The following is a 19,378-nucleotide window of genomic DNA, read 5'->3' on the forward strand; positions in this document are numbered from 1 at the left end:
TTGAAATTTTGGAGCAAAATTTCTAGTCAAGTAGTTACAAAATTTTTTTACCAACACGAAATGTACAAGGAAACTTGTTCTTCATCTTCAGTTACTAATGCAAAGAGGTGTCCTTCTCACCCCCACCCATGTGATCTTCAGTTACTAATGAAAAGAGGAGTCCCCCCACCCCTACCCAGGTGATCTTCAGTTACTAATGAAAAGAGGTGTCCCTCCCCCACCGCCCCCCATCTTGAAGCTTCAAATGGTGACATTTTCTCTTATAACAGTACAGCTCAGGAAGGTACATAATTTACTGAGATGTCTGATTCTTGTATTACTTTTTCCATTGACTGAAGTCTTGTCTTGTCTTTGAGGTCTTTCAAACATCGGCAGGCTCTTCTTGAACAATGCTCTGTAGAAGGATGGGGCGGGTACAAAACAGTCATACAGGACACCGTTAGATTTGAAACAACGTGAGATCATTGCATCCAATAAATGCCAGGATGCTACATTCTTGGAGTAGTCTTTGAAGGTGATTGTTATAAAATAGCCTTCGTTTAGCTCTATTGGAGGGTTTGTTTGTTTGTTTTAAGAAAGGCACAAAGTTTTTCCTTTTGAAGATCTATTTTAGAAATCCCAGGTGAGAAACAAACACAGTTCTGCTCCTCCCTTCTCCAGAGATGAGAAACCACAGAAAGTGGGTAGCGGCAGGGCCTAGAGCCACAACAGTAACAAAGTAAGTTGATTTACATACACATGGTCAAATTGAAGGCAAGCTCCCAGTCTGTGAGGTCTTTCTTAGGAATAAGGTCCTTTATGAAGAACCTGCACAGAAGCATGTTGCTGCACTCCTCTGACTGCTTAGAGGAACTGGCACTCAGCCAGCTCCCTCAGTGTACCCCACAGCCCTACCTTCTTGACTGGAAGGTTGCACTTAGGTCACGTCATGTCTCAAGAATACACAAAAGGGACGTGAGAGCATTTGTCCCAATAGCATTTCCCAATCTTCTTGTGTTTGATACCACAGGACGGTATCTCAAATATGCCCAGTGAAACAGAGCCTAGTAGGGTACGTGAGGCTGGTAGGGTCATGTGAGGAAGCCACCGTGGGGCAGTTGACTAAAATTTACTTACTCTAGTTTCCCACCAAGCCCACATCATGACCAAGTACAAGGAAGGTAAGCACTCTCTGCCTCGCTCATCCCTGAAGATTCCTGGTTTCTACAGAGGCCACAGAGCATCCTGACCTCTTAAGCCTTCAGCTTCAGCATCAGTTTGGGACAGTATTCTGTAAAGCATTTTTAATGATTTTTGTGTTTTCTCACATCTCTTGTGGGGTGTGTTTGAACTCTTAATTCATTTCACTCACAACTATACCCCGAAAAATTTAATCTACACTGATATGGGAAAACAATGAGCCTAAAATTTGATTCACGTGTTATGAGTGTTAATAATTAATATGGGAAAAGCTTCAATTGATTTTTAGCATTCTAACTCACTGTTCTCGACTGACGTCTCCCCCAGTGCATACTACTTAGGTTGACACTTCAGGCACAATTTCCTGAGAACTGTATGAGTGGAGTGATACCAAGACTGTTCATGCAGACAGACTGTAGAGGGACCACTAACACTCACTCAGACACTCTGAATTGTTTTCTTACTGGTATGAAGGCCCCCTTGCCCCTCCTTCCCCACCACCTCCCACCTCTCCCCGCTTTCCCTGCCCCAGGGATTGTTAAAGTTTACATTTTTCTCAGAGGGAAAGCTTGCACTTTGTTTTTAAGATGTAAAAATTTCCCACTTTTGTTTTTGTCTTTGAGACAAGGTCTCTCTGCATAGACCTGGCCGTCCTGGAATTCACTATGTAGACTAGGCTGGCCTTGAACTGAACAGACTCACCTGAGTCTGCCTCCAGGAGTGAGGGATTAAAGGTGAGTGGCACTGTGCTTGACTTATTTCCCACCTTTAAGGTTGGTAATAAATTTTCTTTAAACAATGACCCTGGGCCAATATTCTCCGGGATGAACAAAACATCCCCGAAATCTTGCATGTGTGTACCAACTTGGCACCTGAGTATGGAAGTAAATGCAGGGGCCCAGACTTGCTGCAGAGGTGCAAGGAGGTCATTTAGGAACGGAGTCTGCCGGTGGGGTGGCCATGTCAGAGGAGCAGCAGGTGGCAATTGAAGTTCAGGCGTCAGCCCACCAGGAGGAAAATCCCTGAGGGTGAATCTCAGATAGGAAAGGCCCTGAGACCACAGACTCCAGAATGTCTTTTGCTTCTGCTGTGCCTTTACATGTTTGCTGCTGCCATCTTTCTCTAGTATCTGGCATGGTGTGAATGGGTGTGGAGAGATCCCAACTGCTTGTAATGTAGTGTGTTTATCTCATGGAAACATCCCACTAGACTGGGCATTTTTTTTTTTTACCTGTGGATTATTATGAAGATGATTTCTTCCTAAGCTGTACTATCTAATTGATAATAATATTGTTGAAATAGAGTTTTGATGATTAAAAATACAAAAAACAAAGTGTCATACAGCTGGAACACATAAGTTTCTATTGAGGAGTCATATAGACTGTGGCTTTGGTTAATGATTAAGAAAAACAATTGAGTCCCAGTAGCCCAGATAGCTTAAATTCTTTAAACCTTAATGTTGGGAGATATGTTCACAGGTTTTGGAGTGCATCATAGCTGAAACAAAGCTTTGAAAATAACTTAAAGTTAGGCTAAGATGTTTTTGTTAAATAGCTTTGAGGTGAAAAACCCAAGAAACTTTCTAAAGTTTCAGAAAGGCACATAGTTGAATGTGGAACTCTTTAAGGTCAGGAAACAGGAACAAAGAAGCCCAGTTATCATGAGCTGATGTGCCTTTCTTGGTTGGACTGGCTGATGACCAAAGGTGATGATTATTTCTTTATACCCATTTCTGTCCTGAATCTCCTGATATAAAAAACTGTTGATGAGTGGGTATGCACCCTAAAGATTTAAAGGAGAGCTTACTGATTGTTTTTCATGTATAAAAATTTAGATTTGTGATTCTTTTAAGATTCCTTATTAGATTACCTTTCAAAATAAGTAATAAAGTGATTGATTCTTTTATTTGTAACCACACTATGCAGCCTGCCAGGAAAAAGAAATGGGTAGAAAAAAAATGCCCTGCTTGCTTACATTCTGTTAATCTACAACAAGTTTCTTAGATGTAAATGTATGTAGGTTCTTGGGATGACTTTGTTTTAATCATGTAAGGGAGATGAAAAACATGTTTTTACCTATATTCATTATAACCATTCACTTGGAAAATAGAATGTAACCATATAGTAATTTTTATATTGCCTGAAAGATTTTGCTGGGGTATATAAGCTGTAAGGGAAAGAATAAAGATAGATTTAGAAAGAATTAGAAGGAAAACACCCAGGGTTAGATAGAGTTAGAAGGAAAACAAACATTCAGCATTAGAAAGAGTTAGAAGGAAAACATCCAGAGTTAGATAGAATTAGAAGAAAAACATGAAGAATGAAGATAAAGTTAGAAGAAAAAAAATCAAGGATGAGAGAAGGAAATCACCAGGAAAATAGAGAATTGAGAATATGAAAGAAGAATAAAGAGAAGGTCTGAAGGAAACCATCAAGAGAATGTGTGAGTGTCTCTTTCTCTAACCCCCTCAGATAAAAAAGTCATACTTAGTGCCAACTCCGTGGATTCCCTTTGAGCCCTGCGCTGCTCCTGGAGGCTGGTCCTCCAGGGAGTGATAGGAGTCTAAAGTGCTGATGTGAGCTCACAGGCATATGTATTCTATGTAGACTCTTGCTCCATAGCCCAGGCTACCCTCCAATCCACAATTGCCACTCTGTGTGCTGGCGGAAGAAAAGGGTAACTCCTCAAGGTTGTAAGCTAAGGGGTGGGATGTAGGTTTGGAAGCTGGCTGCCTCTACAGCTAGAGCATCACATCCGAACCATGGTTGGGTCTCCCACATGTATTGCTTTGCTGGTTGGGAACTAAGGAGTACACTAAAAGAATGTTGTTGTTTTTTTCTTTCACTTACAGAATTTGTTTTACTTTAAAAAAAAAGAAAAGAAAAAGAAAAAGAAAAAACCCTCTACCTAGGAGAGACTCTCTTTAAGCTATGAGCAAGTCTCACATTAAAAAAAAAAATTAGCATTGGTGAATCCAGTTAGTTTGCTTCCCCATGATTCAGAAAGATGGAATTCACTAATCCATTCCTTTCCCCAAACACCAAATGAACATTTCAGGGTTTAAGCATTACCGAAGAGAGAACTTCATTTTCACAGAAAATGACTTTTCTACAATGTATAGAGACAACACCACTAACCTGTTCAATAGAACTTAGAGGCACGTCTGTGTCTTCACTCTTGGGAGGGTGTATGTCAACTGAACTTTTCTAGGAACAAAACCCAAAAAACTATCACCACCATTTTCTAAATCAAACAAAAGTGCCTCAAACAAAATCATTTTTTCTAAACTCCTTTACTTTTGGTTGAAAGTTATACAGTCTAATTCTATTGGGAAAAGTCTCTATCTCATAGATACATATGAACACTGATTTAAATTCTGTTTCGTTTTGTTGCAACAGGATCTCACTATGTGTAGCCCTGGCTGTCCTACTAGAGCTCCCTCTGTAGACCAGGCTGGTCTCGAACTCACAGAGATCCACCTGTCTCTGCCTCCCAAGTGTTGGGATTAAAGGTGTGGGCCACCATGCCCAGCTCACTGATTTAAATTTATATCCAAATTTCTAAATAGTATTTCAATTCAACAGGGGTCATACTATCCTATAGAGTGACTTTTCCATATTCTCTGCAAATAGCAAATGTGGAAATAAGAATAAAAATGAAGAAAGTACGTTTCCAGAGTCATGTTGTCCGGACCCATATTCTTCCGTATATAAAGAGAGAATATTCTATGAATTTTGCCAACTGAACATTTCAGGGTTTGAACATTAGCTAAGAGACAATTTCATTTTCACATATTTTCTGAGAAGATGACTTTTCTACAATGTATAGACTTGAGATGAAGGAGTCATCTCATATCTGGCATATCTTAGATAACAAGCAAGCACTCGTAAATTAATATACAGCTAAACTACTAATAAATAATGAAATGTGTAACCTTGACTAACAAAGTGTTGACTAGGAAGACATATTTACACTGAATAATGAGAATTAGTGATAGAACTGACTGATTGTGGGAACTGCCTATAAAAGTGGCTGAAGATCCAAGCAAAGAGATGGTGCAGATTTCCTGTCATTTGTAGTGTGATGGCCCTGCTACCACAGTGTGGTCGCCACTCTAACTTTATCAGTATGATACAGACAGATCAGGGTTATGGTGGAGCAATCAGGGAGAGATTAAAAATAGAAGATGCGGGCCGGGCGGTGGTGGCGCACGCCTTTAATCCCAGCACTCGGGAGGCAGAGCCAGGCGGATCTCTGTGAGTTCGAGGCCAGCCTGGTCTCCAAAGCGAGTACCAGGAAAGGCGCAAAGCTACACAGAGAAACCCTGTCTCGAAAAACCAAAAAAAAAAAAAAAAAAAAAAAAAATAGAAGATGCGAAATGCCCAGCTGTCAATCTTATATGACTTGGTGCTTGGGATATAGGACACAGCACTACAGATCCAGGGACAGTATCACAAATGTACAAGGTTTGTGTCTCAAATATCTTAGGTAGAAACCTATATAATCTAGAAAGCTGTTGAATATGTATTTAACAAATTATAGAAATAATTCCTGAAAGTATAGTCTTGTATATGTCTTTAAAAAATAGCTTTAATGATTAAAAATTCACATGGTGAAAATTCAGAGGTCAATTTTGAATAATTTATTTCAGAAACAGCTAGAATAGAAATAAGTAGCCGGGCGGTGGTGGCGCACGCCTTTAATCCCAGCACTCGGGAGGCAGAGGCAGGCGGATCTCTGTGAGTTCGAGGCCAGCCTGGTCTACAGCGTGAGATCCAGGAAAGGCGCAAAGCTACACAGAGAAACCCTGTCTCGAAAAACAAAACAAAAAAAAAAAAAAAAAAAAAGAAATAAGTAGAAGTGGGTCTGGAGAGACTGCTCAGTGGTTAGGAGCAGTGACTGATCTTACAGAAGACCCAGGTTTGGTTCCCAGTACCCACACTGGGCTGGTTACAACCAGTTCCAGGGGATCTGATCATTTCTGGATGCTGGAGGCAATTGCATAGATATGGTACACCCAAACTCATGCAAACACACACACACACACACACACACACACACACACACACACACACACACACACACTTACAATATCAATCTTAAAAAGGAAATAAGAAGTTTTAAATGTATCTAAGTATGACATATTGTCTTAAATAAATATTTTATTCACAAATTAAATACAAGTAGAAATTTGACTAGCTCAAATAGATTTATATGCAGAAGTCACCTTAAATTTGGCAAATGCAAAAAACGGTTCAGTTGAGGATTCCGTGTTTTTAGGTGTCCAGTTAAAAAGGATGGAGCTTTACAAAATTTTGCTTCTCTTTGTGTCCCAGTTGTACTCAGAAGACTATGCTGCCCTAAGTTGTTCACACTGGTACTTAAAACAGGATGGACAGTGAACTCTTACCTTGGTTACTAGGCTGATTAAGTAATAAAAGAGAAGGATAATTCCAACGATGCCAGCGATCACCCCCAAAACAATGGCTATTGTCACTATGGGAGATAAAAGAAAGTGAAGAATCAACTGTGTCATGTGAAAAACCTTGCCTGCTCACAGAAAATGCATCAATACTTCATAGTTTTGTCCACATTTAATCTTTAAAAACTTTGGATTTTGATGGTAACCTTGTGGGCGTCTGGAACTTTATGCATCTCAGCCACACAGTGAATTTAACCAGGACCCTGGAGTTGTGATGCCAAGTTCGGTGTTCTTTGCAGGCATAATTGCAGACAAGAGTTGGTTGGTATTTGGCATTGATTGGGAAGAGCCACAAACTCTCTGATGGTTTGAACATTATGAGAGAAAACAATGTTTTCATGTATCAAAGGGTATGAAATGGATCATAGAATCACAGGTTTGGAAGGAAAGTAAGTACAAACAGCTTATAAATGAGTAAATCAAGTAGAATGAGGCTGAGCTACCCAGTCAGACCACAGGAGAGCAGAATTAGAACTATTCTCCAGGTCACCTGTGTTCTAAGCATTGTCTTGTTATGGTCTACTTCCTGCACACTCACTGACAGAAACAAAAGATCAAATCATGTACTGCTACTTCCAAAGTTTAAAAAAAAAAGTTCTTCCTTCAAAATCAGGACTGTTTGTTTTTGTCACTGACATTAATGGCATATATTCACAGTGGCATAGACCCTGTCACTTCTTCGGCATATGAAACGAAAACACTACAATTTAAATGGAATGGTTGTCATTTCATTAACGCACACCAACATACCTGGCTCGGAAAAAGGGTGTTCAATTCTTCTCAGTTCTGAAAAGTAAAGTTTTCAAAGTAAGTCAGAATAATAAGTAGCATATGTCTTTACAAAAAAAAAATATTTTAAAACAAGAGGATTTCTGCTGTGGAATAATCCTTCTGTACACTGTGAAAATGTGCTGCTTTCATTGTTAACAAAAAGGCAGGATTTTCAGGGTAGAGAGAATGCTGGGAGGAAGAAGGGTGGAGTCAGAGGAGTCGTGAGCCAGACACAGAAGAAACAACATAGAAGTTCATAGATGAGGTAAAGGAGCCTCTGGCAGCACATAGATGAATAGAAATGGGTTAATTTCCATTGTAAGAGCTAGTTAGTGGCAAGCCTAAGCTATCGGTTTAGCACTTACAATTAATATTAGTCTCTGTGTGGTTATTTGGGAGTGGCTGCCAAGATACAGAAAAGCTCTGCCTACAGATTTCCTTTTTTCTTTTTGAGATTATAATTTATTATATTTCTCCTTTCCCTTTTCTCTCTCCAAAACCTCCCATGGACCCTTCCCCACTGCCCTTCAAATTTATGGCCTCTTTTATAAAACACTGTTATTGCACACACATATGTATATGTATATACATATAAATTCCTAAATATTACCTGTTCAGCCTACATAATTCTATTTGTATATATGTTTTCAGAGAACTATAGGTGACTGAGGAATGCTGGGAATGGGAGGAATGTCCTTCCCCGGGGAAGAACATACCAACTGGTTGTCCAGTGCTAAAAGGATTTCTTATTCTTAACCATTTTTGGGGGAAGTTATTGGTCACTTTTCAACACTAAAGTATTTTTGTTGGCTCAAGTGAGTGTTTGAACATTTGACTTTCAGTTGATGGAACTATGCTGAGGTTACAGGGTAGTGCAGCCTAGATGGAGGAAGTATGGCTCTGGTGACAGACTGTGGAAGTTACAGCCTTGCCTCACTTTCTAATGGATTTCTCTGCTTTGAAATTTGTAGTTGCAGGTGTGATTTCTCTACACCTCCCACCACATGGACTCACCCCTGGAATCATAAGCCAAAATAACTCTTTCTCCCATGAGTTGCTTTTGGTCATGGTGCTTTATTTTAGTAGCAGAAAAGTAACTAATACGTTGTATTACCTCTAGTCATTTCAATGTGGACTTTTACTACCCAACAAATATTCTTGGGCCAGAAACTTGCCAACCAGCTCATTAACTGAGGGGAAGGGTGTGAGAAAATGTAGAGGAACACGTGATGACTTCATAAGGGTGTGGAAACGTGAAAAAGTGAGACAGTAGACACTCTCAGCCAACACTCCACACACTCTAGTCTCTATTCCAGCCTAAAGAGGCTCACATGGCTGTCAATCTTCTGGATTTATGGCTCGGCTGGTGTCTGAATCCGAACGCTTACTGTGTCTCATTTGAACATTTGGCAATGGTTCTACCAGATTTCCCATCTGTTAAGGTTTCTGGAAATTTCCTCAAAGCCCTAATAGAATCAATCTTCCCCCACCAGTCCACACCACAGAGTTTTTTCTCTCCTGCCCTTTCACCAATGAAGCCCTCACACTATCACAGCCGAAGTCTCCTGTTTTTATTACAAATAATTGTCTCATATGACATGGTTTCACACGGCCAAGAATTTGGATATATTTTGCTGCTCTCTAGGACTGAGATTTCTAGAGAGTGGCAAAATATATCCAAAAAGTAAAGATTCATCAAAGCTTTTTGTATCTCTTTTTGGGGCTAAGCATATAGGCTTTGGATTCAACCACAGGATGTCTATTACTTAAGCAAGTTACTTAATTTCTCTGTGCTTTACAGTTTTGTCAGAGAAAATGAGAATTATAATTTTTATGTCTCTGTGTTGTTGTTAGACTATTAATTGATGCATGAAAATAAATAGTGCCCTGTCCCACCACAGCTGTCCTTTATAGAATACATGTCATATAGCACTGTGTGTCTACCAGGGGCTCTACGTGTTTTCCAGTTGATGTCTTCTTGTTGGCTTCATGTTGAAGTTACTCTTTAGTGAGATTGTTAATTGGATCCATGAGCCCCAAAAGTAGTCCTAAGCACTTGGCCTAATTTTTCCCCCTTGGCTTCTGAAACCTACTGCTTCCACTCATTTCAGTAGATACTTCTCAACCATTCCAACTCACTTATGATCCTGAAGCCATCTGAGTCTTTCTGAGGCTCTATTTTAAATGTGGAGTGCCTTCTCTAAGCCCATCTCTAAGTCCACAGAAGACCATCTACCTTCTTCCTTCTAGAAAACTAGACACACACACACACACACACACACACACACACACACACACACACACACACCATTTATGTTCTTCTTTCTAGAAAACTAGACAGACACAGACCATCTACCTTTTTCCTTTTAGAAAACTAGACAGACAGACAGACACACATACACTCAGAGAGAGAGAGAGAGAGAGAGAGAGAGAGAGAGAGAGAGAGAGATCGCACAAGCAATCGCACCACAGGCTCACACTTATCTCCACACCCAGCTGAGCTTATGACTGTCAGCTTGCAGGCTTGGGGATCCATCTGGCTCCGGACCTGCATTCTGACTGACCTCCTGTTTAATCTGTGGAGAAACACTGTAGGGCAAGTATGACTGGCTTCCTTTTAAGATTCATGGCACGGAGGTCCCTCAAGGCGATTCACCCAAGGCCTGTAGGGAAACGGGGCTAGCCCAGGTGAACCAGTTTGGTTTGCTCCAGACTCTCTGAGGCCTTCGCTCCCGGTTCCTTTATTTGTCGTCCCCCCTCCAATTTCTGGGTCATATTATCATTTGGGTGCTTTCCTGGTTTCACTTTCTTTGATTCACAGTGTTATTTCCAAGGCGAGAGGCCCTGAGCCACCTAGCTGGCATTTCTCAGTGTTGGTCAGTTTCCCTATGGTCACCAGTGGGATCCCACTGAGGAAATCTGCATCACAATGTAGAGTAGGTGAAAATACAACAAACCTGTGACATTCTGTGCTGTGAGGACGGGGGCTTCAGGAGTGACAGACGGGTCACTGAGGGACATGTCAAATGGTGTGACAGGAATACCTGTGTAAGGCAGAAGTTGAGAAAGACAGTAACCATGCAGTGACTGGATGCACCATAAAGAACTCAGTAGAAGACAATTTCACCCCATACCTCTTGGTGGCAGCTTCAGAACATCCTTACAACACAGGCACAGAGACAGGATGAGTGTGGCTTAGTTTTCTCAGCTCTGAAATGACCATACCTCTGGTAGCATCTCTCAGAAAGTCATTTTTGATTTTTGATTTCACCAGACTTAGACTGCATAGGCAAAGTTACAGAACCAATAATATCACAGACGGTCTAGAATTTGAGACACCATTACAAGTTGAGGGAAGTACAGGTGCCTCATAGTTCATGAGAGGAAAGGAATGGAGAGGTGGGTTGACAATGGAGGGAAAGGCTCCAGGGACAGGCAGGTACCACACGACATGGCTGCTTGTGAATGTGGACGTTACCCTACACTAAGGTTTTGATAGGTGACAACCACTGTCAATAGTATCCAGGAGGAGGTGGATAAAGAGGGCATGCCTAGAGAGGTGCATGAGGGAACCCCTCCTTGTCGCCAAGACCTTTCTGGATAAGCAGTCCTCTTGTATACAAGCCACCCCTCCTTCCAGAGTCCTTATCACTCCTTAACATTGCCTACAGCGAAGACGTGTCGGTTTAAATTGTTCTTGTGCAAAAGCAGGCAGAGACAGTGTAGAAACAAAGCATATTGAGGATACAGCTGTGCTGTCAGGGCTGATGGGCAGAAGAAGCTCAATTCATATGACAGTCACGTCTCCTCAAACGCTATTCTTTTGTTTTCCTAAGCACTTACAAATATAAAGGCCATAAGCTGTAGATTGTACAAAATCCGCAGGCTATGTACAGTTTTCCGAGCCCCATATTTGTCTAATCAGCCTCTTTGGCTATGAAACCCAATTATCAGGGTTCTTAGACCCCCTGAGACGATCCCATCATGAGAAGATAGTGTATGCCTGCACTAGTGACCCATGATGCTCCTGTTACATTTTGGATGGATCTGCCTCACTGTCTCCTCTGAATACTTTACTGCCACCAAACTGAGGGCATCAATAGCCCATGAGACACATGAAGTTTACTGAAGGCCCCTATAAGCCATTGACCATTTGGCTCAGTACAACTTTATCCATCTCATATAGGATCCATTAAGACATATAGGTAACCAATGGAAAAATGAGCAAATAGGCTGTATGGCTTCCCATATATAAGAGAGGATAAGAACAAATAAATGTGTATATATGTCATACTTCCTACATACTTTACATTATTTGTTTGTTCATCTACTTATTTATACGTGTGTATGCATGTGTGGGTATCAATGTCCCACAGTGTGTGTGTGGAAGGCAAGAGACAGTTTGTGGGAGTTGGTTATCTTCTACTATGTGGATTCTGAGCATCAAACTCAGGAGGCTAAGCTTGGCAGCAGGCACCTGTACTTAAAAAGGATGAAGAGGGTTATTTTCATAAAAGATACATTACAGAATGACACTTAGGTAAATACGGGACATTGTAGCTCCTAAACACAGGGACAAGGACTGTGAACCAAAGGAGAAATCGACATAAATACGATACTAAATTTTAACAGGGTTCTTCAATTGTGACAGACCAAGAAAAAAAATCCAAAATACTTGCAATAACAAATGATTACATTATATTTCTAATTTGCTCATAAATAAATGAACATATACTTTGCCATCATGTCTGCTGACATTCCCATGCAAGGTCCCACTCATTTTGTAGGTACATTGTTCCAATGCATGACAGAAGGATTTTGAGATCTGTACCCAAAATATAGTTCAGGAGGGAAGGTGAATTTCTACAGTATTTTTTTCTAGTAAGCTACAGATTTCTGTCATGATCCATTGTCCTGGTGATCTCAAATAAATAGTTGTATTCATTTTGTTTTGTATTTTTTATTTAATTTCTTCCATTTAAGTATTGAATATAATCATGATGTGACCAGCCACATCAAAGAGTTGCTCTCAGATTAAAAAATATAATCCATGTTACAAAAGAGTAAGAAATTAGGACTGTCTCATGGGTTTGGAGGCAGCTTAACTGCTGTCCTTACAGGAGAAGACAGACTGTGAACCTTCACTGAAGGCTTCTCCTTATGAAAAAAAGCAGAACACACAATTATATCACTGTGTGTGACGAAGAGAGCCATGAAGAGAGTGGACAGCCACAGTTGTCCACTCTGCACGTAGACTGGAGTTGAGTTACCTAAAGGCAAATGAATCCAACTGAAGACTAGGGGCACCCTGGCCAGTTATTGCATCTTTCATTACTGTAAAATGAGATTATGACTAGTGTATACATCACATCATCACGGACCACATTAAACGCATGTGTGTGTACAGTGTTTTGACAGAATGGAAAGGCTGATCCTAAAACACATATGGAATGAATACATCCAAATAGCCAAAGCAGTATCCAAGGACACAGTCTGAAGATTCAAACTTCATGAGTTCAAAATTCATGATGAAAAAAACCCAGAAAACAAACAAACAAACAAACAAACAAACAAACAAGCATTCCAGTGTTTGGAAAGTTGTGTTGCTCTAGTGATGAACATAAAGATCAGTGGGATAAGATTGAGAATCCAGAAGTTAATTTGTATCTATGACTAATTTTCAAAGGAGCGTGGAGGCCATTCAATGGAAAAAAGCAATATTTTCGATAACTGCTATATTCACATGTAAAAGGGTAAAGAACTTTTTCTTCATGTCACACAAGAATATTAACTCAAAATTTATTGAAGATATATATACAGCATATGTATATACATTTAAACTATCATATAGAATATATGTATATGTGTATATATATATATATATATACACACATACATACATACACTGATGTATAAAAGGTAAAACTGTAAAACTACTCTTGGAAGAAAATGTAGAGATATATTTTATAACCTTGAATTTGGAAAAATGGTTCTTCAGATATGACACCATAAACAAAGGCAACAAAATAGGAAATAGAGTCCATAAAAATACATTAAAAGGTAAGAAGATGATCCCAGTATGGGAGAAAATATTTTCAAGTCATGTATCTGGTAAGATGACATCTGGAATATACAAAGAGTTCTTACAACTACACAACAAAAAATTTAGACATTTTAAACATTTCAATAGACATTTCCCCCCAAAGAATATATGAAATGAAAATGCCAACAGCTATGGTAAAAGTTGCTGGGCATCATTAGTCACTAGGGAAATGCAAACCAGAAACACCATGGAACTCCATGCCACATCTGCTAGCATGGCTACATGGAGGTTTGCCAAAGTAGTGTGGGTTGGCTTAAGACTTTCCATGTTGATTACCAGAAAAAGTCAAGTACATAGAAGCATCTTTTACTTTTAGAGGTCTTCAATAGTATCCTAGACCTTCAACATTGTACATTAAGTAGGCTTTTGTTAGATGATTTTGCTCAACTGTAGGCTAACACAAGCATTCTAAACACACTTAAGGAACACTGGCCTAAGCTGTGAGATTTAGTAGATTAGGTGCATCAGGTTCATTTTTTTCACTATAGTTTGGGGACATTACCCCAGGGTAAGTCAAGGACCATCAGCAATTCAAAAGGTGGAAATTACAAGTGTGAGCAAAGATCTGGAGAAACTGGAATCTTTACACCCTGGTGGGAGAAAAGTAAATAGTGTAGGTCCTGTGAGGAAAGTCTGGGGCCAACTCAGCAAACAAAATGAAGTATCTATGACTCCATAATTTGACCTCTGTGAATATTTACATGGGTATCCTCCCCCAAAATAGCATATGAATAGTCATAGCAGCCTGATTCACAAGAGCTCAAATACACACATTGCTATTAAATTTCTGTCAGTCAGTGAATGAATAATTCATTCATTCAATCCAGCCATAAAAAGGAATGAATACTTCATGCCCCGATATACACAGATAAACATGTTATCCTAAGAGAAACAAGCCTCACAAATGCCACCGGTTGTATGAATCTATTTATTTGAAATATACAAAATAAATAAATAAATCCATAGCAGTAGAAAGAGAATTAGTAGTTGCTGTGGTATTATGGGCACAGGAGGAGGGAGTGGCTGGTAATGGACCTATGATTGCTTTTTGGAATAACGAGGATATTCTGAAAGCAGACAGTGGTGATGAATATACATCACTCTGGGCAAACTGAACACTTAAGACAGCAAAAATGGTGAACATTATCTCAAGCATATTTCATGTTGATAAAGAAATGAGATGACTTTATTTCTTGGGGGCATGGGACATTGGTTGAGTATGAGGATACCACAGTGAAATTGTCTAGATTTACACACTAAATTCTCCATTCACTGGCTAGAGGTGTTTTTAAAACATTTTGAATTCCTGTTTCTTTCACCTGAAAATAAAATACTTTTTGCAAAGAACTTGTAGAATAATGGAAACAAGCCCAGGAAAGGCTTAGACTGGGCTCAGCAAGAACTCTTTTCGCCTCATTTTCTTGTAACAAATACACACGATTTTTGAATATACATCATAACCCCATTAACCAGAAGCAGTAGAAGCCAACCTTTTTTTGAGATGGTTTCTTGAAGTGGAGGCCTTACTTTCTCTGTGTCTGACTGTATATTTTTGTAGCCTTGGATACAAAATTCCAAGTGGTTCCTAACAGCACTGAGCATGTGTGATTACTACCTGCATGGAAATATTGAGAAACTGAGGTCCTTGTTGTGTGTGTGTGTGTGGGGGGGTGGGTTGGACAAAGGCTATATGTTACTCAAAACAGATCTCACTTTTAACCTGGACTTGAAGAAACACAGCTAAGCAGAACCTCTTTTACTTATATTTACACACACTTCCAAGCACTAGATTCTTCTTCCCTGAGTTGAGTGGTTTGGTTTTCTGTATTCTGTCAAGTTCATTGCTTAAATTGAACAGTGTCTTTGTTCTATACCACCTTAGAGGAAGCACAGCCAGTTGCTGAACTCAAGCCTGATGTAAAGATCTCAGGAGATGTCTGTAGAGGACATGAGGGTTAGAACTCCCTCCCCAGACCTACGTCTGAGGTCAGCATGGGGCAAGAAAACTGAAGGAAAAATGGGCAATGCTTCAGGACCATTCACAGCTCTGAATTAGGCATTGGCCAGAACACTACCTCGTTCTCAGGATATGGTAGAAGTCTTCAAGCAGTTGTGTGGTTCTATTTACAGCTGCTTTTCTGATACTCTTAGTTATAGAAGGTGTGGCAGTTTGGGACTTGGGAATGAATTCCCATTTCACAATGGAAAGACTAAGATGAGAAACTGTTGCCAATGATTTGTGTCATGCATTCACTCTGACTTTTTGCTCTTTCCTCTACTGTATCCTTTGAGAATCAGTTTCACTATGAACCTTTCCATAAATTTTATTAACCACAAAACAGTGAACAGCATCATGTGTCTTCCTCCATTGACCAGAAAGCACTGTTTGCTGACAAAGGCTTTCTAAGAAGCAGGGATTGTGTTCGTTCATTTGCTTTTCTAAACCCTTTAAATATTTCCTCAGCGCATGAGATGATTGATTCTCTTTGCAGAAATATTTCTGCTTAGGAAAAAGCCAAAGGAAAGAAATTTGCGAGCCTACCCCCAGAGGCAACTGTGGGATGTTTCTGGTCAATGTTTTAGTGTCAGCTTGTTGACAGCAGAAGATGTTGCAGATACACCTTACTGAAGACTCAGATAAGATTCTAATGGCTAGAAACCCATTATATAAAAACCCAGCACCTACCTGATGGTGGCAATGACATTAGATGCTCTCTTTGGTAGTGTTCAGTTGAAGGTATCAGGGGAGCAGGTGACACATGAAGAGAGTCTGCATACAGATAGGAAAGTTAGTTCAAATGAGCCTCCCACAGCCCACAGGGGGCTAACATCTTACCCCAGCTTGAACGGTTATTAAAAAAAGATTTATCATATTATTTGATGGGTGTGAGGATTTTCTTGCATGTGTGTTTTGCACCTTTATGTACCTGGTGCCTGTGGAAGCCAGAAGTGGCATTAGATCCCATAGAACTAGAGTTAGTTACAGACAGTTGTGAGCTGCCATGTGGGTGCTGGGAATTGAACCCAGGTCCTCTGCAAGAGCAACAAGTGCTCTTAACTATGGAAATGTGTTATGTAAAAACATGGGTTCTACCTAAGTCTGGCAATGATGTCGAATGTTCTTCTTGGTAACCTGCAGTTGAAGATATAAAAAGGGCAATTGTAAGAGAATGGCCTGAAAGGAAAAGGTGGACAAGTCATTTAAAATGTGTTTCCTACAGCATACAGAATGGCACAGAATTTGTCAACTATTCATCCGGTAGAAGGTTACTATGCAGAACACACCGAGAACTCCAATACTTAAAAACATGGAGAAGTCCTCAAAAATAGGGAAATAATCTGAACAGACTCTTCTTGAAAAAAATCGAGGAGGCCACTGGTGTGTGGAGGAGCCCTAGCCCCCACCAGGGAATTGCCATCTCACTCCAGCTGGAACAACTATTGAAAAAAGATTTACTGATTTTTATTTCATAGGTATGAGTGTTTTCCTGCATGTATGCACATGCACCTTGTGTGTGCACAGTGCTGGTGGAGGCCAGATGAGGCCAGATTCCCTAGGAGGGGAGCTACAGACAGTTGTGAGCTGCTGAGTGGGTGCTGGGAACAGAACTCTGCAAGAGCTACAAGGGCTCTGAATCATGGAGCTGTCTTGCCAGCTTCTTGCTTTGAGACAGGGTCACACTGTTTAACCCTGACTGGCTTACAATGTGCTGTGTAGACCAGACTGGCTTGAACTCACAGAGATCTACCTGCCTCTGACCCTGAGTGCTGGGATTAAAGGTATGTGCCCCCATGCTAGCTGGAATAGGTATTCTTTAAAAAAGAAAGAAACAAACAACCCCCCCCCCCAAAAAAAAAACCCAAAACAAGTGTTGAGGACTTGGAGTAAATGTAACTCTTACAAAGAGTTGGTAGGGACATGGATTACTGCAGTCACTGTGAACACAGTATGGAGCTCCCCCAAACGTATTACATAGCTGTTCTATTAGTGGTGAGTATTGAAAGGATGTGGAATCAGCTCACCAGAGATACCCACATGTCATGCTTACTGCAGCTCTACTCGTGTGCACTAGGATGTGGAAGCAGCCTAAGGCCATCAGCATGTAATAAACAGATGCTATGGAGTACTATTCAGCCATATATTCAGCTTTGTTCTCCAGTCTGTCATGATCATCATAGCTAGCACCTATTAGTGGTACTTATCAATACTTACTATGATGGTGATTCTTAATATGCAATAAACAGATTTTTGTCTTGTTTTGGGTGCTGGAATGAGTACATTGTATTAGTACTTTTCTTAGCTCTTCTGCTGTTACTATGAGACAGGTACCGACATTGCCCACGTTTTCCAGATGAAGCCAAGGGAGGGACTATGATTTGTCTCAATGTTTTCCAGACTTTTAGATTTGAACCCAGATTTGCTGTTCCTTGTACCATGTTCTTAACTCCTGCTTCATTCCATCTGCAGGGGAGTCTGGATCCCATCCCTGCATCCCACAGAAAGCTCTGCACCTTTCTGCTCACTCAGACCCAGATCACAGCTATGCCTATGGGCAAACTCCGCTTCACACAGCTCCCTGCTCCTCCTCTGCCTTCTGGGCCCTTGCATTTCTAACACAGAATCACTGTGTTTGAGAGAACATTGCTTAAAATATGCCCAGAGGGAGGCCAAAAAATAAAGCTACTTTAAAGGAATTTAATAATACATGGAATTTATTTTAATGAACACACTAGCTTAGATTCACCCCAGCCATAGAACACCTAAACCAATTAAAAAGGTTTTCTGTTTGTTTGTTTAGTTTTTAGTTTTGTAGTAAGAGTTCCACAAAGAGAAACCCTTCACGGTTTCAGAGTTCATGCTCACTCACAGCTTGTCTCTTTTCAGCAGGAGAAACTGGATATACTACTTTTGAAAAAGAAAGGTCACAAGTCTACCTGAACCTTCACTACAAACTTTGGCTTGGAAATGAGTCTCTTCATAGCCCAAACAAAGTAACATGTTTATTTATATAAAGATATTGCTCGTAGTTGATACAATTCTTTTAATTCTGTCTAGGCTTAGAATTGAAGCAAATTTCTTATACTGGGAGACTGTGATTCAGACTGTGCCCCAAATGGTGGGCACCCTTGTCCTTGGCTCTCATTGCCAGCTGAATCCTAGTAAAACCCACCCATGAGACTGACATTAACATACTACTCAATTCATTTGTTCAGTTAGGTAAGAAAACCAAAATTGACGCAATTAATGATTTAATAAATGAAACATCATCAAACTGAAAATACTCACTCACCTGATGTTGATGCCTCACCGGTTACAGTATCCTGCATGTTGGGAGTGTCATTTAGCTCAGCCAGGAAGGCTAAATATTATTCCCTGGCCCTGCCTACTGGCCGGTATCTCTCAGGTCCACCTTCCCCGGGCCTCTATCAGTTGATACACACTGGAGAGCACTTAAATGATGCAAAGTTATTTAGTGTCTGTTAATAAAGATAACCAGAGGGCTGCCTAACTGAGAAGATGTGTGTAATTAAAATCTTCATTTCAAAGAATTGCCGGCTGTGTTAAATTTACTTTATGTAAATGAAGTGGGCATGGCAAGGTAGCGCCAGGAACCACTCAATTGGACAAAAAGATAAGCTGTGAGGTCAGGGCCGGTGCTAGACTGCTGTAGAATGCGAATGTTTCTAATGTGGAAGTCCGTATGGTTCATTAAGAAAGTGACTTCTTATGTATGAATTGATGCTCTTGAGAACTAAAAAGCTTTCAAATTTGTGACAATTCAAACAGTAATGAAAAAGACATGAGACAGGAGAAATTTTTCAGGAAACTGGAATTCAAATTG

The 19,378-nt window shown here is 40.2% G+C and overlaps 1 protein-coding gene across 1 annotated transcript; it reads right to left on the bottom strand.

The window, feature by feature from the left end:
* Positions 1 to 244: 244 nt before the first annotated feature.
* Positions 245 to 18,981, bottom strand: Gypa (glycophorin A (MNS blood group)). The gene is made up of 7 exons (XM_052729791.1): positions 18,827 to 18,981; positions 16,222 to 16,305; positions 10,390 to 10,476; positions 7,412 to 7,447; positions 6,590 to 6,675; positions 4,317 to 4,385; positions 245 to 394 (listed from the first exon to the last, which is right to left on the bottom strand). Exons 1-7 carry the CDS (start codon positions 18,861 to 18,863, stop codon positions 362 to 364), a joined length of 432 nt encoding a protein of 143 aa, XP_052585751.1. The 5' UTR covers positions 18,864 to 18,981; the 3' UTR covers positions 245 to 361.
* Positions 18,982 to 19,378: the final 397 nt, after the last annotated feature.

This window comes from Peromyscus californicus, unplaced genomic scaffold (assembly GCF_007827085.1).
Source record: "Peromyscus californicus insignis strain IS unplaced genomic scaffold, ASM782708v3 Scaffold_8__1_contigs__length_139910024, whole genome shotgun sequence".
NCBI lineage: Eukaryota > Metazoa > Chordata > Mammalia > Rodentia > Cricetidae > Peromyscus > Peromyscus californicus.